Source organism: Giraffa tippelskirchi, chromosome 2 (genome assembly GCF_054371585.1).
Source record: "Giraffa tippelskirchi isolate mGirTip1 chromosome 2, T2T-mGirTip1v1.2.pri, whole genome shotgun sequence".
Classification (NCBI taxonomy): Eukaryota; Metazoa; Chordata; class Mammalia; order Artiodactyla; family Giraffidae; genus Giraffa; species Giraffa tippelskirchi.
The window spans coordinates 11209584-11236405 of record NC_137276.1 but is presented as its reverse complement, the minus strand read 5'-3'; the positions used below and the strand labels follow the sequence as shown (position 1 = coordinate 11236405).

The window sequence follows — 26822 nt, the reverse complement described above, 5'->3', positions numbered from 1 at the left end:
TGAATTCCTCCAGAGACCACTACCTACTCCAGGACCATCCGAAATTAATTCTCCCCTTAGGTTTTTTGGGGACCATATGATAAGCATGAATGGGACAGCAAAAATATACACAAGTCATATTTATGGAATCTCTGTACACAGTAGAAAAGTGGAGACAGACAAGTTTCCTTGCCTTTTCTTCTGAAAATCAGGCTTCCTTTCTTACTTGCTCTGACGCTTTAGGATTTAATATTTATTCAGGGGTCTTGTGTTACATTCTTCACCTTGGGTAGGCCTGAGACTCTGTCTCTTCACTCCCGTGCCCCAGGGAGACATCAACCCTGCAAAGCCCAGGGTCTGCAGGTTTCCATAAACACTCAGGGCTCAATCTGGCTATGCCGTTTCCTTGCATCTAAGACCCTCTTTTTCCTGTCATCGGGGGAAACCTTGTTTCCACTAATTCTTTAATTAAGGATTAATTTCCTTAATTCTTCTCTTGGTGTCAACTCAGTGATAGGTTTAAAAGCTTTTTGTTTGATTTATATTTCATCCTACATGTAATTATTTCCATCAGGATATATAGTCTGCCACACAGCTGGAAATAAAGTCCTGGGTTTGAGAATTACAGCTATTTCTGTATTGAGAAAGAGGATTAAACTTGGGCTTAGAAGCAGTCAGGTCCGGGCTTGAAACCAGCTTCAGTATTTCTAGTTACCTGTTACCTCACCCTTGCTAACACCTTCCATGTGTATGTGGAATTTCCATTTCCTAAGTATTTTCACCAATACCATGTCTTTTGAGAGCTGGGTGATGTTCCCCATTTGGGGGACAGATGAGACCATTGAGGGCAACCCCACGCTGTGCTAGAACCAGACTTTCTAACACCTAGAAGCATTCTATTTTTGTTCTGTTTTGTGCAGTCCTCGATGAAGTGATTTAAAAGAAGCCAAGGTGGATTTCACCTTGTTGTGTGGGCCAAGTCACTACATGGACTCTGCCTTAAGGAAGTTTGTGAGTCCAAAGCTGGCTTCTGCATAAAGTCCTTTGCTGCCAAGACCACAGGAGATGAAATGCCACATATTTGCTTTCCAAAATTTAAATGGCCATCCTAACTTTAAAAAAAATTCACAATTCTCAAATGAACGTCAAACAAATCTTTTTTGAAGTAACAGAGAGAGGTCGCTTTTGCGTCCATCAAATAAATGAAGCTCTCGTCCTGTTTATGATCAATTTCCTTAGAGGTGTAAGTGAAAGATGAACCGAGTCAGTTGTTATTGATGGGAGTTTGTTGTCAGAGAGACAGGGATGTCGGAAAAGGCTGGGAAGCCACCTCACCAGCTACCCAGTCATCTAAGACTTTGGTCCTAAAACTGGCAGATGCTGTGGTTTTCTTCAGTTACCAAAACACTGGTCTAGCCTAGCTTAGGACAGAAAGATAAGGTCCATTTTCCTTCCCCCTTTCCAGTTACACAGTATTGGGAAGGTTTGGTTGGACTGTGTGGTCAGCACTCATCACCAGCTGCCCTGGAGGTCAGCATTTGAGCCGAATACCTCAGAGGTAGTAGATCCTCTTAATGCCAGCCCGTTTATAGCCTGTGGCTTCAACCCAGTCTTCCTCCTGTGTTTTTCCTCTCCTCTCACATGCCTATCACACTTACAGTGCCTCTGACACTGGAGGCGCAGGGGTTTCCCCACCAAGCCGCTCTCTGCCGGGTGTCCTACAATTTCACTCATTTCCAACATCTCTGCCTGAAGAGTCTCAGATCCCATGGGAAAGGGTTCATCCCCACCAGACTTCTCCTATTTCAGATGCCCTTCGCAGGTCCAGGTTGTCATTTGTACTTCTCATTAATCAGCTGCAGATCTGAGGTTCTCATGACCCCCTCCTCCAGCTTGATTCATTTGCTAGAGCAGCACACAGAACTCAGGGAAACTCTTCCTGACATTTACCAGTCTATTGAGGGCTATGATAAAGGATGCAGATGAACAGCCAGATAAGAAAGCTAATAAGGTGAGGTCTAGGAGGGTCCTGGGCACAGGAAATTCTGTTCCCATGGAGTCAAGGCCACCCTCCTGGTATATGAATATGTTCACCAGCCTGTTAGCTCTCTGAATCTTTTACCTTTGGGATTTTTGTGGAGGCTTCATCATGCAGGTCTGATCTATCATGAACTCTGTTTACAGTCCCTCTCCCCCCTCTGGAGAACAGGAGATGAAAATTCTAAGCTTCTCATCATGGCTTGATCTTTCTGGACCAGCCCCACACCAGGAGCCCACCCAGCGTCACCGCAATAGAACAAAAGATGCTCCTTATACTCTTATCGGGTTTCCCTGGTAGCTCAGTGGTAAAGAACCCGTCTGCCAATGCAGGAGTGCCAGGTTCGATCCCTGGGTTGGGAAGATCCCCTGGAGAAGGAAATGGCAACCCACTCCAGTATTCTGGCCTGGAGAATCCCATGGACAGGGGAGCCTGGCGGGCTACAGTCCATGGCGTCGCAGAAGAGTCAGACACGACTTAGTGACTTAACAGGAACAATATGCTCTTGTCATTCCTTGGGATTTTCAAGGATTTTAGGAGCTCTGTGTCATGAGCTATATTTCTATTATTTCACACATTCCCTTCCTGTTCGGGCTGAGAGCCCCAGTCAAGGCTGCCAGGGGCATGTTCGAAGGGTGTTCTCCCTGACGAATCACACTGCAGGTGGTACAACATTTCACAAAAGGCAGATGCCGTTGAGGCCACATCCTGAGAAGACAGCTGGGCAGTCTCAGGATTCCTCCTGAAGATCGTACACCCTGGGAAGAGGCTAATCATGTGAGCATGTGTGTGCTGTGTCACTTCAGTTGTGTCCGATTCTTTGCGATCTTATGAACAGTAGCCCTCCAGGCTTCTCTGTCCGAGGAGATTTCCCAGGCAAGAATACTGGAATGGGTTGCCATGCCCTCCTCCAGGGGATCTTCCCAACCCAGGGACTGAACCCAGGTCTCTTATGTCTCCTGCATTGGCAGGCAGGGTCTTTATCACCAGCGCCACCTGAGAAGTCCAATCAGATGAGTACCTTGGGCCCGTTAATGGCTACCTTTAGTTGTTTCTTTTTAGTTGTTTTTCAAATGTGTACATGACTATTCAAATCTCGCCATCAAATTTATGTTCTGGTAAGGCCATCCGTCGGAGGTAAAATAAAATGATTTTCCATTAATATGTTATCTTTATCTGAATCCCGCCCGTGCTTTTATCGGCTCCTCTAATAGTGTTATGGAAAAAGGTAATCTGTCCCTTTTGAAGGTTTATTCTCATATTCATGTTTCAGGTCATTGTGGTGTATAATCAAGACTGAAAAGACCAAAAGTTGTCCTGGGGATTTAGACCTTCGGTAGATTAGAAGAGTGTGATATGCAAAACCACATCCCATCTTGGTGCCTGTTCTTAGTTAGCTCTCTCTGGGGCAAGGAGTAACATTTATGATTCCTAGTAAGAATTTTTCATCAAGCTGTTGAGGGTGGGTGGGGGAGAGACAAAGTGACTTTTGTCATTTAGAAATCCTTAATCCTCCTCTGCTGAGCTTCTTTCCTTCCCAGGATTGGTACCTCTGGGGCTTGACAAAAGGACCGCCACCTTCTTCTCCCAAAGTGAGTTTCTTCCCTACCCCTCGTGCTTCCTCTGCACTTTTTGTGCATTGTGCCTAAGTTGATTCTTTTTTTGTGTGTTTTCCAGAACAAAATCCTCTTTGGGGATGCAAACTGAGGTTATGCAAGGAGTTTACAGTCTGCTTTTCTCTGTTTGCACTTCCTGCCTCTGACATTTGCTTTCAGACTAATTACGAGCTTTCCAGTTCCTTTTCCCCATGGCTCATTCTCAAACAAGGTGGTGCGATCCTTTCCATCATGAGGTGGAAATCATCTTCTGGCTCAGGTAGCTGCAGAATCATGCTGCCTGAAACAGCGGGTGGAGGACACGACCTTTCATGGCCATGTATGTCTTTCTTTCTCTAAAGAGCTTGGCCTCTTGCCAGAGTACTTGTTCGAGTGAAGTTATGTTTGTGAAAGGACTAAATCATCTCTGCCATTTATATATTCATTCAGTCACCATGTATCGCTGACTTCTCCTCCCAGGCAATGTGCTGGGTTCTAAGGCTTGAACAGTGACCCTGATCGTCACATGCCAACAGGGAGTATAAAACAAATAGGCAGCTAGGAGTGCTGTAAGTACAACCATGCCAAGAAAATATGTGATTTTTTTGCTCTGTTTAGAAATAATTCACAGTTTCTTTTTTTTCTTATTTTTTTTGTAAATAATTTATTTATTTTAATTGGAGGCTAGTTACTTAATTCACAGTTTCTTAAGGACCGCATTAACCTTCAGTAGATAATTTGACCTGAGCCTTCATTTCTCGTCCATGTAATGGCCCAATAGCTATGTCATTGTGTTTTTCTGGGGATTCAGTGAAGCCAAGTTAGGGAAGCTTCTAGTGCAGAGTCTGACAGAGGGAGGCTTTCCATGCCTGACGGTCTTGTCCTCCTGATAGAACAATCCTGGTACCTGCTCGAGTAGACAGTTTCCGCTTTCCTTCTTTTCTCATTCGCTGAAATTGGCACTTCACCCACCCATCCTTCAGACCCTTAGAATTTCATGGCTTCCTTTTGTAGAATTTTTTACATTGTTCCTCAGAAACTAGCCCAGATATCTGAGAGGTGGCCACCAGTCTCTGAAAAACAGAGGAACCTCTGCTGTGAAGGCTCCAGGAGAACTCTGGGGTCATTCTTGGAGGAGGAGGGCAGGGAAGTGTGTGAATGTATTTAAAAGAGACCCACACACTCTCTGTGTATGTCTGAAGGGTGGGGTGATCACTGAAGGAAGAATTCAGTGGAGGCCCAACTCACCTTCCTCCCACACTCGATCCTGACCCAGTGCAGCTCAAGCCTGACTCTAGCCCTTCTCCTCCCCTGGGTACATCCCTGTCTTCTTTTGTGAAACCTTCCCTGATTATCAGGTCTTCAGCCATTCATTCAGTATGTGTGTTGGTGGAACCCCTAGTGAGTGCAGGCACAGGGGACACAGCCTCTGCCCCCAGAGCTGAGAATCTAGTGGAAGGGAGAGAGATGCTGGACAGTCGCATACACGAGGGGAATGGTGTTAAATGTTATGAAGGCAGGTGCAGAGGACAATCAGAGCCCGTTACACCTGCTGGTGGAGCAGCGGAAGACCTCTGGGGCAGTGTCATGTAAACCAAGACTTGCAGGGCGGAGTAGAAGTTTGTTGGGCAGAAAAGGGAGGCTCATCACTGTGTTTCCTTGGAGCGCCCACGAGTACACACCATCTGGTCCAGTTGTCATATTATCCTTCCTGTCACTAATTTGTTCATTCACTCATCTCAAGCACCAGTTTTTGATGTGGGGCATATAATGGCAACAGACACAGACACCATCTTGGTGGTGTGGTCATGGAGCCAACCCAGAACTCACATCCTTTTAGCTTTCTGTGCGCATTTGCTTTATTTCCTCTTCCACGTTCTCAGATTCACTGCAGGGATGTAGCATGATTTTGAAGAAGAGCATAAGTAGAAAAAGCAGATAGAGGGGAAAGAGATCAGATTTTTAACTTAGGGCTTAAGGCGTGCCGGACACTTTGTCCAATGTGCCCTGGACACTCTATCATTGGTTCTTTCAGTGGCTCTGTGGACAACTGTTGGCTTATCCATTGTAAAGATGACAAGCCTGAGCTTCTGAAGTTAAGCACCTCACCCTAGGTCACATAGGTAGGAGGTGGTGGGGGGGTTGGTCAGTATGCCTACCTGGATCCATCCAGCTGTGTACAAGGGCATTCTCGCCTGTGCTCAGTCCCCACACTACCCCTGCCTGGCTATAGGGCCTCCATTCATTTGACATCTCTAGTGTTGCAGCCACTGGGTCTTCTTGGCTACCTGGCCCTCTCCAGTGGGTTAAAATGGTTCTTGCCATTCCTCTGGATCAGGTGGTCGAATGGTTTTGGCTTCAACAGCCTCAAACTCCACCTGCCTTCCCCAAGGTGCTTAGGACCCATCCAGTCTCCTTTGTCTCAGCAGATGGCCTTCAGCTCCTTAGTAGCAGAGCAATTCTTATTAACTCTTATGACTGATGGTACTGGAGTAAATAATTCTACCTGAGGCTGTTGGGCATTCTGACTGTTCCTGGAATCACAGGCAACTTTACTGCATGGATGAATACTTTTAACCCCGCCTCCCCAACACCCTTGGATTATATCAATTGTAATGAAAGAAATTTTATTACAATTTCTTTGTAATTGTACCAAGAGGTATCATTGGTGTGAGATGTAGAAAATTTCCCAGATTTTGAGAATTCTCTTCATTCCAGCAAAGATAGACACATCTCCTACATCATAGTAAAGCAATCTCTCTACTGCTGGATTAGAAAGGAGAGATTAAAAAAAAAAAATCACTGTGGTACTGAGTTTGTTCTATAATTTTTATCAAAATTTCCCCTTGAAATTATGATTCTGGTTCGATAGCTACATCAGAGGCAATGATCTTCTGTCAGTCATTTCATTAGGAATAAATAACTGTCTTTCATGTTCAGTTGAATGGTTTAGGCAATAGATGCCCTGTGGACCCACAGTCTCTCTAAGATTTGTAGCATCCCTTTTTCTCTCATCCTTTTTTTGAAAGTGACATTTCTTCATAACTTAGAATGTTAATAAATATAGCTTGTCATATAAAGAAAACAGAGCAAGCATCTTAGCTAGCATGAACTATGAATTAAGAAACTGTAAAACTGAAACTATGAATGAGAAGCTAGTTCTTTTAAGACATTTGGGGCCAAAGGGATGTAAAAGTAGGTGTCAACACAGTGAAACTTGGAATCATAGGAGACAAGCTACATGATGGGTCATGTGCCATTAGAATGGCCTTCTGGTTGTCTGATCCTCTCATTGGAGAGCTTCAGGCATCTCTGGAGTGGAGTGGGAACAGTATCTCTGCTGGCTCCTCTCACCGGGTCTGTAAGTTTGTTCACTACCAGCTGAGATTGTTTTACATCTGCTGAGAGCTGCAGGGGCTACAAAATGCTAAGAGGCTAGGAACCCAGCTCCAGAATTCTCTGTAAGCAAGCATGCAGTTATATAACTGAGGAGCTGCAGAGCGCAAGAGTAGAGCTTAGGAAGGCTTTTCTTTGAGGATGAAACTTTCCAGAACCAGGCAGGACTCAACAGCAGCTGCAGAGCTGGCAGAGTTAGGAGAGCAGTCACTCAGCACCGAGCTAAGCCTGTTACAACTCCTTGTGAGCTCATCCTCAAGATGGCTTTGTGAGTCGAGTGCTACTAACCCCACTGTACAGATGAGGAAACTGAAGCCCCCAGAGATGAGCCCACACAGGAGAAGGTAGCAGAGCTGAGTCCTGAAAGGTCTGCTTTTCTCAACAGCACACAGTACTCCCTCCTGTTGAACTGAGTATTCAATCCCTGAATCTCCTGTGTCACTTAATTTGTTGTTGCTATTGGTTTAAGCAACACCAACTCTAAAACTTTTCAAGTGCTCCTTTGCTCTAGTGTGGAGAGAAGGGATAAATTGATGTCCCTCACGTCTAGCACAGACTTAGGGGGTCATTTAGACAGTGGACCACTAGCACTGGGAGCAGGATTTAAGTGATCTCAAGTCAGCAGCCCACTGACCCAACCGTGTTAGTACACAGATGAGTTTCATGTGGTCTGTACTGTATTCATTTTTGATGAATTGTTCACATTTAAATGGAGACATTTCTCACAAATATCAGGGTTTCCCTCTTCTGTTAGAAGATCAAAACTTCTGGGAACTCTGAGCCCATGTGGCCAGACAGCAGCTTGAGCAGAGGGAAGGGGCTGCATCTTTAAACAGGCGAATGTTCCTGTTTTCCCCAGTCCTCACCACTCTCAAATGTCTCCCAATGGCGAGGCCAGGTATTAGTTGCCGTTTATCATCACAAATGAACCATTGAGATTTTTTCTGAAAATATCACTTGGATCTGAGTGTCTAGCAATAGAGGAGTAATAGAAGACGGACCAAGAGGGCTTTCTGTTGCAAAAACGTTGGTTCAACATCCAGCTACTTAACTCATGCTCCCTATCTACCTGGCTCCCCCAGGCACGATGTGGTAGCCCCTTGTGTATCAGCCTCTTGTTTTACAGAGCAAACTGAGGCCCAGAGAAGGAAAGAGACTTGCGTAGGATCATGCATTTAGTTAATGGCAGAGCCAGAATGGGAACCTGTACCCCACGCTCCCAACAGCACCCCACTGCTTGTTAGGAGTCTGCAGGGGCTGACCAGGCATGCGTGTTCTGCATCCTTGGTTTTGGGTGGTCTTGTGGAGATGTACTGGCAAACTCCTCAAAACACCCTTCAACATTAAGATTTATTCAGAGACTTCTCTGGTGGTCCAGTGGTTAAGAATCCATTTGCCAATGCAGGGGACATGGGAGATCCCACATGCTGCAGAGCAGCTAAGCCTGTGAGCCACAACTACTGAAGCCCGCAACCCTAGAGACTGTGCTCTGCAACAAGAGAAGCCACCGCAATGAGAAGCCAGAGCACCGCAGCTTGAGAGTAGCCCCCTCTCACCGCAACTAGAGAAAGCCCGTGTGCAGAATGAAAACACGGTACAGCCAAAAATTAATTAATTAATTAAAAAAATTTTATTCCACTACCCAGTATCGCCTTTCTCCCTCTTGGAGAAGAAAATACTTACTCTTTCAGCATCACGTGAAAAATTTGTACAAGTTACCTCATTAGAACGCAATTCCATTTATGGTGTCAGGTATAACCAGTTTGGAGAAATTCGTTGTAATTAGAGTAAAAAATACAGCCCCAAAAGCTGAGTCTGTCCCCCTGGTTCTTATCTCATTTGTTTTTAAAGCCTTTTCTTTGGTGCCAGTTTTCTCAGTTCTTGCAGTCGTTGGGGTCCAAACCTCTTTCACTTGGTCTAAAGTCAGTAGGGGAGGAAAAGGTAAAATGACTTTATTTCACCTAAGTGTGTGTGTGTTAGTAGCTCAGTCGTGTCCGACTCTTTGCAATCCCCTGGACTGTAGCCCACCAGGCTCCTCTGTCCATGGGATTCTCCAGGCAAGGATACTGGAGTGGGTTGCCACCTAAGCTGACTCAGTAAATAGACCCTTCTTGCAAAGGGAATGTTGTAAACCTGGGACAGTTCACCTGCGTAGTCGGAGCGATGAATCAGTAACTCCCTTTCAGAATCACCAGACAGGCAGATAGCCCTGTTCAGGCCACATGCCCAGCATTCACCACCTAGACCAGCAACTTGTATTGTGAGGTTTTGCTTATCGTCTCTCATTGATGACAGCCAAGTGAGCCCTGAAAGTGCCAGAAACAGGTGGGGAAACCACCCTTCTTCATCTGCTTCCTAGTTTAGAGGCTGCAAGAGTATTTTTACTTCTCACAGCGAGTTCAACAGAGAAATATTTATAATCAGCTGCTTCCTGCCAAGAAAATCTGCTTCAGACTTTGAAAACAAGGGGCATATGCTCTTCCCTTGATCCATGTGAGTGCTTGTGTGAGTGTGTGTGTGTGTGTTCTAAACTCTGGAGAGCAAATAAACATGTTCTGAACCCCCAGGAGAGGTCGACTCTCAGCTTTCTCTCATCCCATTGTTGTAATCGTATTTCTGTTGTTAATAATGTTAGCAAACTATGAAGGCATTTATCATGCTTTATCATCTCCATCTTCCAAAATGTCCAGTGCTCTGCCTGCATCTTTAAATGCTCAGTTTTATCTCCTAGCCGTGCTGGAGGCAGGGACCTCATTTCAGGGGGAAGGCAATCCCTTGGAACCGATGTCATCTCCGCGCTCCTCACTAGCATACAAGCTTCTGTGGCCCTGCAGTGTCTCACATGCTCATTTCTTTGAGAAGAGAAGAGGATGTTGTTTGGCTCGAGTCAGAAAGCATTTCTTTAAAAACCTTCCTGCTTTCTTTTTCTCCCAGTTGAACTTGAAGCCTTGATAAGTCCCAGGATCTCAGAGCTGAAAGGCTCATAGGAGCATCCTGGTCCCAAACTGCCAGCCTCAAAGGAGGAGGGGGCAGAAACCTGTGGGATCCTATGAGCTCAGTATAGTTTGGTAGAGCCTCATTCTCATTCGGTTGGTATTTGGGAAAACAGGAGTTTTGGCAAAGCACCTGAGCTGCCCATGGGTGGGCCAGAAGGAGGTGCCTCAGAAGCCCTTTGTCAAAGGACCACATGCCAGTTCAATAACTGTAGGAATATCAGTGAGAAAGTGACAAGCATAAGGTTTAACATGGAATCAAAGTCTGTTGTGTCAGCTAGACAAGTAAGGACACACCATGCTGGTTTAGACATGCTGCCCTGAGGACCAATAGGATGTTTCGAAGGAGATCAGCTGCTGTGGGATGCCTACAGGATCTACGCTGTTGAACTCAGTCTTTAAAATTCCTTTGAACCCCTCTTTCTTTTCCAAGAGGATTTTCCTTGTGGCTCAGCTGATAAGGAGTCTGCCTGCAATACAGGAGACCTGGGTTCAATCCCTGGGTTGGGCAGATCCCCTGGAGGAGGGAAAGGCTACCTACTCCAGTATTCTGGCCTGGAGAATTCCATGGACTATATAGTCCATGGGGTCGCAAAGAGTCGGACACAACTGAGTGACTTTCACTTCATTTCACTTCTTTTCCAAGAAGCAGATAACTCTCCATTTCAGAGGACCTGCAGCATGGGTCCCCCTGTGAGAGAGAGAATGTGCTTTGCCTGCTCTCCTTTGAGCCACAGCCCCCACTGTCGGAGCTGGCCAAATTTGAGTTTCTGGGGGCAGGGAGGTGACCTGGTGGAGGTCGAGAGTCTGGCCTTGGACCACATGCCCCAGGACTTGACCTTGGTGGGTTTTCAGCAGCCCCTTCTCTTGTCCATCTTGTGAATCTGCCCAGAGGCTATTGGCTGTTGAGTCTGGACTCATCTATCTTAAAGTCTCCAAACCATTGTTTATGGGGACACATACAAATTCCTACTCAACATCCACCCTATACTCACTGACCTTGCTTTTAATATTGACAACTTGGCAACACCCAGGACTGCCTCTCTTCTGATTCAAATCTTGAAAACTTCCATCCATAACCCTACAAAGCTTCAGGGCAGATCTTTTATGCTCATCACATTCAGTGTACAGTCATCCCTCAGTATCCATCAGGGGATTGGTTCCGGGCCCCTGCAGACAGTGAAATCCATGGATGCTCAAGATCCTTATATAAATGGAGTAGCAGTAGTTAGGTGGGTAGACTGCCAGGCTGTCAGAGTTGAACGAAGTCTATTGCTCCTATAAGAGCTCAGAATGAGGCCAGTACCCACCACAACCAAGTGTCCAGCCTCTTTTGCCCACTCTGATACCTCAGGGCAGAGTGTGAATGAAGAGAAGAAACAGAGCAAACTGGATGAGGATGAGGAATTAAGAGCCCATTGCACTTGCTAGGATGGTGGCCAAATGGGGCCACTTTGGAACATGCTGTAAATCATTTATTAATAATACCCTTCATCATAGCAAACAATTTAGAACTGACCTGGGCAATGCAGTTTTGCACAGAGTTTTACTTTAAACAGAATATTCAATATATGTTGGCACTGCTTTACTGTTTGAGTACAAATCATTATTCAAAAATATTTAAGTGCTTCATTTTTATTCCTGAGATAAACCTGGCTTCATATTGTTTATTAATAAAAAACAAAAACAAGCAATCCTCTGTTACCTTGTTTAATTTGATTGCTGAAAAAGTTCTGCTTTGGCACAAGCTTGTGTTCATACTTGGGGAACTCTATTTAAGAAGACACATTATTATTAGAGATGATTCATTAAAACTGCAGGTTATTCATCTTTATGTACCATAACTGTGATTATCATGAACTTACAACTTAGAGTCCTGCTTTTTTCACTTAACATTGTATCCTAAGTATTGTCTTTAGAGCTATATTTTGTTGTCGTTCAGTTGCTCAGTCATGTCCAACTCTTTGCAGCCCCATGGACTGCAGCCCACCAAGTTTCCCTGTCCTTCACCATCTTCCAGAATTTGCTCAAATTCATGTCCATTGAGTCGGTGATGCTAGCCAACCATCTCATCTTCTGTCATCCCCTTCTCCTTCTGCCTTCAATCTTTCTCACCATCAGGGTCTTTTCCAGTGAGTCAACTCTTCACATCAGGTAGCCAAAGTATTGGAGCTTTAGCTTCAGCATCGGTCCTTCCAGTGAACATTCAGAGTTGATTTCCTTTAGGATTGACTGGTGTAATCTCCTTCACATAGTCAGAATATTTTCTGTGGCTGCATCATAACTCATTGAATGGAAATATTCTAGTTCTTTATCTTTACTTTTTTCCCCATAATTACAAATAATTTTAAGCAGAATATCTTCTAGATTTCTCCATGGTTTTTTATTATTTCCTGAAGATGGACTCTCAGACACATCATATCAAGAGGATGAATGTTCTATAGTCCAGGCCTTCTCAGACTTCAGGGTGCACATAGCTCGCTTGTGGATCTTGTGAAAGGGGGTTCTAACTTAGTACATGCAGGGCAGATCTGAGGTTCTGTATTTGTGACTAACTCACTGGTGCCAAGGCTGCTGCTTAGGCTTCAGACAGTGAGTTAAAGTCCTTGATGCCCTAGCTTTTGCCCTGTTCTACCATCTCTATCAAATCACTGTGTAGGCTGGTTGCCTAGGAGCCCTGCCCCTCAGGAGTATTTTCTGATCAAGAGGAGAGTTTTGAGTAGGCTGGTGTCCAGAGGAGGTGGGAGCTGTAGCCCCTGCCCTCAAGAGAAGCATCTAAACTCACTGCTGGCTGCCATTAGAATCACCTGGGGAGTACAGACACACACGCACACACACACACACACACACACATACACGTACATGTGCACCATTAGGATTCACTCCAGACTACTGCAAATAGAAGGTTTGGTAATGAGGTCTGACTACCAGTATTTTTGAAAACTTCCCAGGTTTTAAAGGTGATTTCCGAGTGTAGCCCGGGGTTAAACACTGTTGTTGTAAGTCCACAGAAGACTCACCTTAAATCTCACTGACTTCAACTGTGTATTAAACCTGACTAGATGAAAAGCTCAGGGCTTACCTGCTCCACCTGACTCCACGCTTTTGGCAATGGATCCAGTGAAGTTATGAGATGTATTTGCAGTTCTAAAAACTAATAACCATAATTTTTGAGAGAAAATAAGAACTTTGTCACCACTGGCTTCTCCGTCAAACCCACTTTTCCGTAGCATTTGCTGGTCCCATTTTCTTGAGCTGAAACTTACCAAGCTAAAACTGCCTTTCTTTCCCTCACTTTTCAAAGCTAAGCTGTCATCAGTCATGTGTTCTGCAGGCACTTTTTTTCATATAGAACTCTAAACACAGTATTAAAACTCTCTATTAGCACAACTGGGATCTTCAACCAGTCCATGAGCCCCATGAGAGCAGAGACAGCCTCTGGATCAACTTTTAATTTCCCCGACCCTGAACAGCGCTTGTCTAGCACACAGTAGCTACCCCTCAAGTCACTGTTGAATGAATGAATGAGTGAGATTGAGTAGATTTTGATCACATGCAAGCCTGCAAGGTCGTTCTCGTTGAAAGCTTCAAACCAGCATGGTTCTAGCAAGAGCACAGATTGCCGAGATGGTGTCTGGTGCCAACATGGTCTTGACCCTGGGGGTGTTGCAAGATGGCAGACAGGATGCTCAGGGTGCCCTGTGTCCCTGCCGCTTCCCACCTGCTAGGGTAACACCTGCTGTTTCTCTTTGGCAGTTGCCTTTTCAGGCCTTGGCTTCACAACGTTCTACTTGGCTGGCAAGCTACACTGCTTCACCGAGAGTGGGCGGGGGAAGAGCTGGCGGCTCTGTGCTGCCATCCTGCCCCTGTACTGCGCCATGATGATCGCCCTGTCCCGCATGTGTGACTACAAGCATCACTGGCAAGGTGAGTCCCTGCCCCGGGTCCGCCCGGTCCACACGCCATCTGCCACTCTCCTGCAGGGATGGGGGGAGATGTGTACCTACTGTGGGGAGAAGTAAGAGCCTGCTTTGAGAAACTAGAGTTAGCTGAAATGACAGAGCAGACACAGTTTTAAAGAAAATGCACCTGTTCAGGTGAGCTCTGGCCTTGCTAGGAACAGAATCAGAGTTCCTCCAGTTCTTTCATGGTCAACTAGGCGGCTCGAGTCTTACCAGGAAGGGAGGACCTCAGTCACAGGCTCAGATGTGACCTCCCTGCTGGATCCCTTGCCTCTGTTCTCAGACTTGGTGCCAAGTGGTGGTTGGCTCCTATCACATCCACCCTACAAAGGCATGTTTCTCACCAGCGACGCTTTTCCAGAAGAGCTTTCCAGCCCAGGAATGGATGCCAGCAGCCACTGCAAGGCTGGGCAAGGCTCACCTGTGTGTTTCAGCCCCGGGGTGTCTGTGCCGAGTCAGAATAACATGGGACAAGGGAAGGGCCTCTTCCTGGAATAAAGCAAAACTGTGCCATGCCTCTCTGCAGATCAGCCACAGCTCTCAGCTTGCCTGAACCACAGCAGCATCTGCGATGGCAAGAAAGGGAGCAGAGACAGAGGCATTGTCCATAGGAGGTGTGCCCTCCAGGAGCGCAGGGCTTAGGGCTGTGTTTCCCAGAATCTGATACTCAGATCACCTTGATCAGGCCACTCCGAACTAGGAATTGGACTCTTGGAGATGGGTTCGGAGTGACCGCCAGAAGTGTGCATTGTTAGCAAGGCAGTTTATTAATTCTGATGAAGTCTGAGAAGCACCATGGAGAGCTCTACCGTGTCAGCTTTCCGCAAACACAGTGAATGAAATGGGCCTAACCCTAATCCGGCTTCCCTGGACGAATGGCCTTCCACGATCTGTCTGTGGCCAGCCCCTCCTCTTCCTTTCCTGTCCTCCTGCTGTCCCCCGGGCTCATTCCCCTCTGCCCCCTTTTCTTACCACCCTCTTCTCACCTCTTCCCAGGTGTATGTCCCAGTGGTAGTGAGGCAGCAGTTGAGGCCAGAGGTGAGGGGAACTCCTGCTTGGAGGTACCTTTGCCCTATCTTCTCCAGGGGCCTTCTGCTCCTTCTCTGACCTCAGCTCCACTTTCTTCCCTCCTGGAACTCACATGCTGGGTGTCATGAGCTTCTAGCAGCAGATTCAACCTGGGGGTGAAGGGTCTGGGGGAAAAAGGGGCTGATGCATGGTCTAGACAGGTGGAGGCATCAAGGAGGCTTGAGACCCTGCTGATGGAGGTGGTCAGTAGAGGCCCATCAGGCTGCACCCTGAGCCTTCCCTTGATCTCTGATTTTATCAGTTACTTGGATTAAGGGGGCAATGGGGGGGCAGGAAGAGAATTGCTGAGCCAACAGTGCAAGGGCAGACCCATCGTACCCTTGAAACTAGGAATATTTTCCAACAGAATCATGGTGGTGCATATGATTAGAGCATTTCCCCATGAGGACTGTTATGGGTTGGATGGCATTTCGTGAACTGCTTCTCATTTATCCTTTGTAAACTGTAGTTTCTTCTTTTGAACATGGGAACAATAATCCCCCAACATTTCCTAGAGCCATTTCATAGACTAAATGAAATAATGGATCTGCGTGTACTTTGTAAATGAAAGCGTGTTGCACAACTGTGAATTGGTATTGAAGTTGCTTAGTGCATCATTCTAAACAAGGATGTGTTGTGTCTCACAAGCCACTGATTTTGAGGTGGACATGCTTTTGGCACATGGTCCATTTGTAAGCTCTGAATCCCTAGTTTCCACTTTTATTCATCCACACTGGATCTGAGAAATGATGAAGGATTTCAGAGTTGATATTTTGGCTTCATCTTGGAAGATAGTAAGAACTTTTGTGTAGTGATCTTGTCCTGAAAACCTAGGAAGAGAGGTTGGCCTGTCTTAAATGCTCTTTTGTTACTATTGATCTGTGGTTGGTGCATCATGAAAGGATGAAGAATTGCAGTTCTTGGCTTTGGGGAGATGCTGGACTTGATGCAGCTGGTGCCCCCAAGCCCTCCTGGCAGCGGAACTTCACACCCATCCTATCCAACTGGCACAGAAGGGAACTTGGAGCAGTAGAGGGAGAATACTAATGCTCTGTGAGCTGATGAGAAAGCAAAGCAAGAGAATATATGATCAGTGATGTGTAGGTCCGTACTTTGGGAGCAGGAGGGGTAAGCCAAAATTGCATCATGGTAGACCCATCCTCCAGCCCAAACTGAACGTGTCTGAGTGGGTTACAGGTCATGGATGTGGCCCAGCTACCCTTTCAGCTGTCACCTGTTCAGCTTGTACCCCGGAGTTAGCCAGGAGCAGAGTGTGCCTTTCCTTGGATCCTCTAATGGGCCCTGAGTTGGGCTCATTTTATCTGAATTCCCCTGTAGGGGATCATCTGTCACTGTCTATACCAGTGGTCTCAATGGGGAGCGACTGAACCTCCTAGGGGGCATTTAGCAATGTCTGGGGACTTCTTCACAGATGGGGTGGTGGGAGTGGTGGTGGCTACTGGCATCTAGTGGGTAGAGGCCAGGGACGCTCTTCAACATCCTACAGTGTACAAGATAGTACCTCCCCCACAGGGAAGACTTCTCTGCCCAAAAATCTACAGCTGAGGTTGAGAGAGCCTGACCTACACCTCCTCTCGGGCTTCCCAGGTGGTGCTAGTGGTAAAGCAACCACCTGCCAATGCAGGAGACATAAGAGACACAGGTTCGATCCCTGGGTTGGGAAGATACTCTGGAGGAGGGCATGGCAACCCATTCTAGTATTCTTGCCTGGAGAATCCCATGGACAGAGGATCCTGGTGGGCTACAGTCCATAGGATTGGACAGAATCAGACACAACTGAAGCAACTAAGCACACACACACACCACATCTCAGCTCCATCTTTCTTTCCCTTATTACACGTTAAGAGCAGCAGTGTTCAATGAGTGGAAAATTTTATTCATTCAACACTCACTGATTAAGGAAGTAATCAAGGAGGCTGCAGAGGTTTGCAGCTTGGAGAAGGGATAGACGGTGAGGCCCTTGGCTGCCGTGTGGGAGGGTGTTGGACGCAGGATGCTTGGCTGAGATTAACGAGGTGTTGTTTGTTGGTGGACTGAGCTGCCCAGTGACCGTGGGCCGGGGCCGTCCGTCATGATGAAAATTCATGGGGAGACCCCTAGGCAGCAGCACAACCTGAGAACCTCTCATTATAGACTTTAGTTAACAACATTAATATTATGAGGTTTTTATGAGTCCATTTCAATTTTGACTTAAGCAACTGTGTCTAATGTGGAAGTATATCCAATTACTCGATTACATATTCATATCCAGTAAATAAACCATAATCTCAAATGCTTCGCTCTGTTCATTATCATGGTTATCGATGCCCTTCCGGTCTTCTCTGCCTTCCCAGCTCCACTCCACACAAGGCTGTTGTTTTATTAAGTGAGGAACATAGAGGGCACAGGCCATGGTCTGGAGGGGCAGTAAGACACTCAGCAGGGCTTCTTCACAAATAAAACCGCTGGATGGATTATAAATCTTTCTGTGGCTGAAGTCCTCCTTGTCTGTGTGACATGCTGGCTTTTGGGTCAGCTGGAAGCTAGAGAGTCCCTGGGTGATGTCAACGCTTCACAAAGAAGCTTACCTTTGTGATTAACTGCGTGTTTTCGGCATTAAAACTTGTAGAATTCCCATGCTTGGGGGAACATCTGTGGAGAAAAATGCACAGAAAGAACAGAGTACCTCCCTGAACCGTCTTCTGCCTCAGTTCATAGCCTCATGGGTTTATGCTTCCTGTCAGTGGACAGTTAGAGCCAAAAGTGGCAGGAGTATGTTGTTTTTTTTCATGAACGGACATAACGAGCTCCTTCTGCCCTCAAATCCTTGTATCTGGTTCCAGTGTTTCCTTATGTGACTCCAGCTTGCAAGCAACCTTCTAACCAACACTGATTCTCTAACCATAGCTCATTTTAAGCAGCCCTGGGTGCCTCAGGCAGTGTTTCACCATAAGAAAGGGCATCCAGGTCTGAGTGTAATCCAGAAAAACAAGTCTCAAGGGAGGAAGCAGTAGTTTGTTCCCACCCAGCCTGAGGCCAGAACGCATCCCTGTCAGTCACAGACACCGTGATTGACTGGCCTGAAAATTTCAAGATGGCGCCACTGCTTTTGCCAGGTTTCCTGACTTGGCCATGAAGGGTCTGTGATGTGTAATGAGTTGAGGTGCAGTTTCCCATCTCTGCAGATGGGCTGTTTGAGGATGAGGGCACTGCGCCTACGCGGAGAAGGAAATGGCAACCTGCTGCAGTACTCTTGCCTGGAAAATCCCATGGACTGGGGAGCCTGGCGGGCTACAGTCCACGGGGTCACAAAGAGTCAGACATGACCGAACAACATAGTGAGCGCCCTGCACCTAACTACCTGAACCACACTAAACAGCCAGGCGGAGTCTGCTCCCTCCTCTCACAGTCCCATTCACCCCCTCCCCCCAACACACACACAGTCGAGGGACACACACTGCTCACCAGTCCTCCCTGGACTGTCAGAAACAATCTCTAGATTTTCTAAGTGAAGTGACTTGAAAAGGAGACTTTGGAACGATATCATGCTTCCCACCAAAACCCACCAGCCTTACGTAGAACAGGAGTGCTCAATTCCTCCCTCCAAGATCCTCCTTCCCAGGTGAACTGATCTCATCTCTTCTTCCTTCCACAACTGGCTGCCCATGTGGTGTGTCTGCATTCACATTTATCATCAGCTGCCAAATGCTGCTTGGGGTCTGGGACCTCTGGGCCTTGACTGCCCGTGAATCTACCCATTTCTGCCACCATACCTGGGCCATCCCTGTGAGAGGGCTTGAGCAGGCCCAGGCCACTCCCTTGCTGGGATCAGAATGCACTGAACAGGGACTTCCCAGGGTGGGCCAGTGGGTAAGAATCTACTTTCCAGTGCAGAGGATGCAGGTTCAATCCCTGGTCAGAGAACTAAGATCCCACGTGCCACGGGGCAACTAAGCCTGAGTGCCACGGCTGCTGAGCCCATGCGCTTCAGCTAGAGAGAAGCCCACCCACCACACGACTATCCCGCATGCCGCAACTGGGACCCGATGCAGCCAAGTAAGTAAATATTAAAAAAAAAAAAATCCACTGGGCAGAGAGCATTGGGCCTTGAGAGGCTTTCTCAGCCAGGCCCCCTGCCCTCTGCCCTGGGCTCCCTCGTTGCTTAGTTCCCAGGGAAGACAGGCGTTGGCTGCTCCCAAGTCTCTTGGCAACCTGGCTTCATTTAACTGTGCTTTCTGCTATTGGCTTTATGTTCAAAATAATTCCAGAAGCCACCTTCCTCTTCCCACTGTAGTCCAGACCACCATCACCTGCTGCCTGGGTTATTGCTGAAGCCCTGCTACCGTCTCCTCTCCTTTCTCCTCTGCCCCTCACACTGCAGCCAGGAAGAGCCTTTAAACCCTATCACGTGTGGTGCCTGCTCCTCTGCCCCTGGGGACTCCTTGTGTCCATCAGCATCAAAGCCCAGGTCCTACAGCGACTATGAGGCGTGGTCCTGCAGTTCTTGCTTCTCTGATGGTGTTCTGCACCGCCCCTCTTTGTTCATGCCAGTGCTTTCCCACCCCAGGGCCTTTGCACTGGCTGTCTCCAGTGCCAAGAATGTGCTTCTCTCAGATGTGTGTACGGCTCCTTCCCTTCCCTCCTGACCTTAGCTCAGGTGAGCCTGTCTTATAGTGACCACTCTGTTCAAATCACAGCCCAGTCCCCACACTCTCTGTGGTGCTCACCTTGCTCATCTACCACCTTCTGACAAACCCAGTCATTTCTTGCTCAGTCAATTCAGTCATGTCCAGCTCTTTGCGACCCCATGGACTATAGCCTGCCTGGCTCCTCTGTCTATGGGATTCTTCGGGCGAAAATACTGGAGTGGGTTGCTGTGCCCTCCTCCAGGTGGTCTTCCCGACCCAGGGATCGAACACGTGTCTCCCAGGGATCGAACACCTGTCTCCTGCATTGCAGGCAAATTCTTTACCACTGAGCCACTGGGGAAGCCCCAGTCATTTCTTAGGTGTTTATTATTGCCTGTTCTTATCTACTTGAACAGGCTTCTGCACACTTCCTCTGTAAAGGGTCAGATAGTCACTATCTTGGGCTTTATGTGGGCCATGCGGTCTCTATTGTAACTGCTCGAGTTGGTGATAGTGGTGTGAACACCAGCCTATAAATGAATGGTTCACATAGTTTGCTGCTCTCTGTACTAGAATATACTCTCCCCGTGGGGAAGGATTTTTGTCTCTTTTGCTGGTATGGCACATAGTAGGTGCTCATGTTAGTTTCCCAGGTTCCACAAACTGAGTGGCTTAGAAGAATAGCAGTTGTCTCATGGTTCTGGAGGCCAGAAGCCCAAGGTCAAGGTGTTGGTGGCCCCTCTCCCTCTGACACCTGCAAGGGAAAGAGCTTTCCTTGCCTCTTGTAGCTGATCAGCCCCAGATAGTTCTTGGCTTCTGCAAGCATAATTCCAATCTCTGCCTCTGTCTTCATGTGGCATTTCCCTTGAGTTTCTTCACGTCACCTTCCCTCTGTGTATATCTGTCTCTGTATTCAAATTTCCCCTTTCTATAAGCACACCAGTCAGATTAGAACCCATTCTACTGATCTCATTCGGGCTTGATTATCTCTGTACGGATTCTATATCCAAATATGGTTACATTCTGAAGTACTGGGGTTTAGGACTTCAGTGTATCTTTTGGAGGAACAATTCTTAATGCTTAAGAGTGCAAAGTACATAAGTGTGGAATGCAGGAATTAATGACTTTGGTAAAATCATATTCCTTTCTTACTAACTTTATTTTCTCTATGCACTGATTTTACTAAAATTATTCTTACACTTTGCAAGTTCTTTCTCTTCAAAAACAAACCAAAAAGTTAATTTCAAAAACCATCCACTCACTCATTCATTATCTCTTGTGTGTCAGGCATATTCTCTGATGGAGGCACAGTATTGATGCAGACAGACTTGGTGCCTGCCAGCTTACAGTGTAGCAGGTAGATTGTGCATTCTCTGTGCTATAAGTTCTTTTATAAAAGCTCAAACTCACAAAAACAGGATGCATTATTAGTAGTAGAATAAAAAGAATAGAAACAATCATGTGAGGTTGTTGAGTTTTCCAGAAATGGTATTTACTCTAGGGTCTTGGGTCATAAAGCCCAAGGCATATAAGGTCCCAAGTAAGCCAGCTAAGTGATGTTGGATGTTGCCATGGCAACAGGGAGAGATGTGTTCCTCCCAGGGACCTGACAGCACATTATCAGAACACTTTCTGCTTGTTGGTGCTGGAGCTGAGTACTGGCACCTCAATAGGCCAGACTCCATGAGATCCTTTCCTGCCCTTCAACCTCATGAGAAGGGGTTGAGGTCATTCTCATTTTCCAGGTAAGGATTGAAATACAGGTCGCCTGATTCAAAGTCTAGCCCTCTTTCTACTACCACTGGAGCCCACTAGGTATTGATTCTAACCTCCCCTTCCAGATAGCTCTGTTGAGGTGTAATTCATAACTCACAATGCATAAATTCTCCCTTTTAAAGTGTACAGTTAAGTGGTTTTTGTATATTCAGAACTGTGCAGCCATCACCACTGACTAATTCCAGGAAATGTTCATATCGGCCACCACAGCCCCTGGCAACCACAAATCTAGTTTCTTTCTCTATGGATTTCCATCTTCTGGACATTGCATATTTCTGGCATCACATAATATGTGGCCTTTTGTGTCTTGTGGTGTCTGTTCTTTAGTGCATCTTTTAGATGTTGTTCAGGGCATCTCAACATTTACTGAATAATAACTGCTGGGCTGGGCTTCCAAGTGGCTCAGTGGTAAAGAATCAGCCTGCCAAGCAGGAGACCCGAGTTCGATCCCTGGGTCAGGAAGATCCCCTGGAGGAGGAAATGGCAACCAACTCCAGTATTCTTGCCTGGGAAATCCTGTGGACAGAGGAGCCTGGCAGGCTATAGTCCGTGGGGTCGCAAAGAGTCAGACACAACTTAGTGACTACACATACACACATGCACGCAACTGCTGGGCTCTGGGGAAATGAAGATGAGGCACCCAAGGGGCAGTTAACACTGACAGGTAGATGTGAGCTGAGAGGTGCACAGACAACAGCCTAGAAAGCTAGTGGAGCCCCTGGTCCTCGACAGAGTCCCAAGGGGACATGGGGAACCATCTTCTCCAGCCCACACCTGCAGCCTGGTCAACTTATGTCCTATAGAACTATGAAGACACAGCTCTCTGGGAGAAGATGGACCACTCCTTTCAGTTTCTCAGACTGGCCACGCCCCTTCCTTCCTCTGCCCGGAAGACTGCGCTGCCATCCCTGCCTCCACTTCCCACCCCGCTGGTTTGCATCTGCTCATCCCGCAGGGCTGACCCGTGGGTCTCGTCTTCAATGAAACTACCCCGATCCAGACGAGCCAGACCACTCTGCTGGCCGATCTCACAGACCCGCCTTCTCCTTCATGGCACTCACCACAGCTGCTGCTCGCTGATAAGGCTGTCACTTCCCAGTGTCCATCTTAGCCCCTAGGACTGGGAACACATCTCTTTTGTTCAGCCTCATGTTCTGGTCCTGGGCCTCACTCCTGACACCTGATCCCCTTGCAAAATACATGATGGATGAATGACATCGATGCTGAGTGAGGAGACTGCAGCTTGTGTACTCTGGGGACACGGAGATCCACACACTCCCCCTGGGAGCCCTCCACTCCCATGCGACCATATTTGGGGTGAAGTCAATCCCAAGCAGTTTTTTCCTTAACAAGGGCCGCTTGTCTCCTGCCTGCTTTTCTCTAAGCACATGCTCTACGGGATGGGAATGGGATTTCATCAAGTGGCGCTTAATGACAATCTCTCTCTTTAAGTAAGTCATTTTTTAAATCTTACTCACCATCTTTGTGATAAACAAAGCCCTGAATAACTGCTGAGAAGGCACCTTCGCTAGACCTTCCATTGCCCTAGTTGCTTCTGATAACTATGGTGGCACCTACGATACCACTTTTTACTCATTCCATTAAATGGGAAAACAGCATTGACAGCAGTCACATGCTCTGGCTTGCTGCCACATCAGTAAGCTTGGGGCACGTACACTCAGAATGATTTGATATCTTTTGGTCCATGATGCTCCTTGACAAATGCCTTGTCACAGAAAATAAAAGTCAAGTGGCATTATTTATAGGTTTCGCTGTGTGGTCTGTTCAATAGTCAATGACTCAAACACAGATGTCCTGGGTCATTTCAGATACTCGTAAAAGTAACACCCCGTGGGCCTGTTCTCTGGGGTTATTGGAAAAACAAAACAATGGTGTGTCTCTAAGACTTTGTACATGAAAAAGCCTGGCACATTTCCTGGTATAGGCTCCTGCCCACAGGCGGTATGAAGTTTCTCAATTTGAGGAACTTGGTTTAATCACATTAATTATGCCTCATGACCTCATGGAGGAATTCATAGTAGTTATTACTTTCCAATGTCTTGGGTGACCAGTTTTTTTTAAGTTCATGACTTTATTTAAAATGCTATGAAAGTGTGGCTGTGCTAAAGAGATTACAACTATAGACTATTGAGTTACTGTGTGAAGAGAAGGATGGGGAAGGATTAGAGAGTCCCCAGTAGTGCTGGGAAGATCCCCTGGAGGAGGAAATGGCAACCCAATCCAGTAGTCTTGCCTGGAGAATCCCATGGATAGAGGAGTCTGGTCAGCTGCGGTCCATAGGGTCACAAAGAGTCAGCCACTACTGAAGCGACAGCATGCAGTGCTGGAGAGGAACAGAATAACAGTGATGGATGCTATTATTTTTAATTAAAAAAAATTTTTTTTGGCTACATAATACAGCATGTGAGATCTTAATTCCCTGACCAGGGATCAAACCCTGGGAGCAAAACTGGGCACCTGGGTTTCACCGTATCTTGCAAGTGGTCCTCCCCACCCCTCTTACCTTGGTGGCTACTTATCAAGGCTGAGTGGCCACTAATCTCTTTTCCTCTTCTTCTGCCAGGTGGTGGCCAAAGTTGCACCATGTTTGCACTCCTGTGCAAAGGAAGTAGCCAAGTATTCAGTCTCTCTGGCCTGTTAGAATGACTTTTGTTTGCAAGTGATATTTTATCCCAATCAAGGATATGACCTATTTTCTGAAGATGCTCAGCAGAGTTTCGTAATTATCTGCAGGCTAGTCTCAGTAGATTGTCCCTGGGGACCAAATTCCTAGAACATTCATATGAGAAAGACTCTCAGCTGCCAAGCACTTATTCCTGGTGAGGGAACTGAGGTTCAGAGGGGGAATGGGGACAACACAAGACAGTAACCAGAGCCTAGCTCCCAATTACTGTGCACGTAGTCATTCATCCGGGCTTCCCTGGTGGCTCAGTGGTAAAGAATCCACCTGCCAATGCAGGAGATGTGGGCTTGATCCCTGAGCCAGAAGGATCCCCAGAGAAGGAAGTGGCAACCCACTCCAGTACTCTTGCCTGGGAAATCCCATAGACGGAGGAGCCTGGCGGGCTACAGCCCATGGGGTCACAAAAGAGTCGGATACGACTTAGCGACTAAGCAACAATATTCATTCAGCCACTTCCCTTCACCAACTTAATTCTGCAGGAGATGAGCAAAGTGCTGTTCCAGGTGTTGAGGAATCAACAGCCCGTAAGCCTCAGAGAGCCCCTGCCCTGGTGGAGCAGAGATTCCATTGTTAATGTTACATCATCACACAGCTCGACACACCACTTGCCGTTCTCATCCCCAGGAGATGAGAAAGTGTATCCCTGCCCAGAGCAGGTGTGGGCGATTCAACAATATAATGAAGGTGAAAGTGAAACCCGCCCCCCACTGGAGGATGACACTTCAGCCTGGCAGCGACCTTCAGAGAAATCAAAGGTTCTCTTGGCAGGGGAGGTTTTTCCATTGTGTTAGGATCTTTTTGGCAAGAATAAACCCATAGACACACTTTAAAGGGCATGCACACACACACACACACACACACACACACACACACACAGAGTGAGGGTTGTTGGGATGGGCCACTTTCATGGGGTCTCTGTTGGACACTAGCTGAATGCCCTCTTTAGCACTGGGTCACCAGAGGTGGTGGGGCCTGTTTTGCCCACAGGTTCCCTCTCCTACCTTGTCTGCGGGGGCCCCCCCTCCAGGTCCTCTGACTTGATAAAATCTGCAGCTTGTTGGAGGGTTTAGGCCCCTCCCACTTGGAGTGTTGAATTTGCCCACCCTGGTGCAGCATAAAATGTTATATTCACTTTGTGACTCAGAAGTTTTATTCCATCCCTGGGAAATCACTTAACTTTAAGGAGGAGGCCAGCATGCCCGCTGGCTTTCCGTGCTGCACCAGCAACGTTGCAGGACTCCAGCAGAAACTTGCTCAAGAAAAATGACAGCCCCCGAGGGTATTCACATCCCATGGAGATGGCTGGAATTCTTCTTCCAGAATTCAGAATTGATTTTCAAAATCAAGAATGCAGTTCTGAGTTTGTGCTGTGCTCTGCTGCGTATTCCATCAATAACGAGAAGAATCCAGTACACACTGAAAAGGGGATGTTTGAAGTTCTAGAAATGGTAAGGGTTTGCGGAGGCCACCAAGATGTACACCTCCAGTGTCGTTTCTCTCCCCTTTAGTTTTTCGAGGGGTCTCATCAGCAAACCAGTCACCGAAATGCGTAGGAAAGTGCTTTCTGGAAAACACAACTGGCCTCATTTGAATGAATCATAACGCATTTCTCCTGGTTCTGCTCTTCTGTCCTAGATTCGTTTGTTGGCGGAGTCATTGGCCTCATTTTTGCCTATATTTGCTACAGACAGCATTACCCGCCTCTGGCCAACACAGCATGTCACAAACCCTACGTCAGTCTCCGAGTCCCGCCCTCGCTGAAGAAAGATGAGAGGCCCACAGCCGACAGCGCACCCAGCCTGCCCCTGGAGGGGATCACCGAGGGCCCCGTATGACCCAGACCTCGGGGGATGGACTCTGAGCCCAGGCCATGCTCTTCCACCCTCACCTCATCACACAGTAGAAGAGTTTTCTGTAATATGTTTCTCATCCGTTGTTTCTCCAAGTTCTCCTTCTGCTCCCATTTTGCTGATGGTGATCCTACTACGTTCCATGTCTACTTTCAACTCTCCTGAACTGGTCAAGAGAAGGGCCCAGGAACATTTTGTAAGAGACACGTGGAAGGAGGCTGCTGGGGTGGGCGGGTGCAGCTTTGTCGATGCCTCCTTCCAAAATGTTTGCCGTCACGGCCACCGTCCTATGTTTTCATGGTTGTAAAACAATAAAATGTCCCATCTGGAAGACATGGTGTTGGCGGTTCAGTGCACAGATCATTCGGGGCTGCGGTGAGTTTCACATCCACCCCCAGGGTGGAGAGCTGGCCCAGCTCTAGCTGTGGTTGTTCTAGGTACTGAGCTGCGGGGTGAGACTGACAACCTTTGAGAACTGTCAGCTGATCACAGCTCTGAAATGGAGTTGCAGCCTGGAGCTACAGCCTTGATATCTCTAGGGCTCTTTGAATCACTGAATCTGTTACCAAGTCCAAGCCCAGTCTGGTCATTCCACTGAGCCAAGAATTGGGAGTCAAGGTGTTGAGGCAAGGAATAGTGACTTTATCTGGAAAGTCAAGCATCCAAGGAGATAGTGGACTAATGCCCTACAGCACTGTCTAATGGGGTCTGGATGCTAGTTTCTTTTATGGAACAGAGAGAGGGAGGAGGTCAGGGAACAATGTATAAAGGCCATAAGTCTTGCAAAATATCTCCTGGTTTGGCCATCCTCGGGAAACGTGGCGGGGGGGGGG

General features: G+C 47.1%; 1 protein-coding gene across 14 annotated transcripts in view; it reads left to right on the top strand.

The window, feature by feature from the left end:
* PLPP4 (phospholipid phosphatase 4) overlaps positions 1-26320 on the top strand; it is a 438966-nt gene extending 412646 nt beyond the window's left edge. For 13 of the 14 annotated variants that reach the window (XM_081535748.1, XM_081535768.1, XM_081535824.1 and 10 more), the window contains 2 exons: positions 13758-13928; positions 25775-26320. In XM_081535748.1, coding sequence (XP_081391874.1) covers positions 13758-13928; positions 25775-25974 — 371 coding nt within the window. In that variant the 3' untranslated portion in view covers positions 25975-26320. The remainder of the gene's footprint in view (positions 1-13757; positions 13929-25774) is intronic. The other variant, XM_081535853.1, reaches the window with a different exon arrangement.
* The last annotated feature ends 502 nt before the right edge of the window (positions 26321-26822 follow it).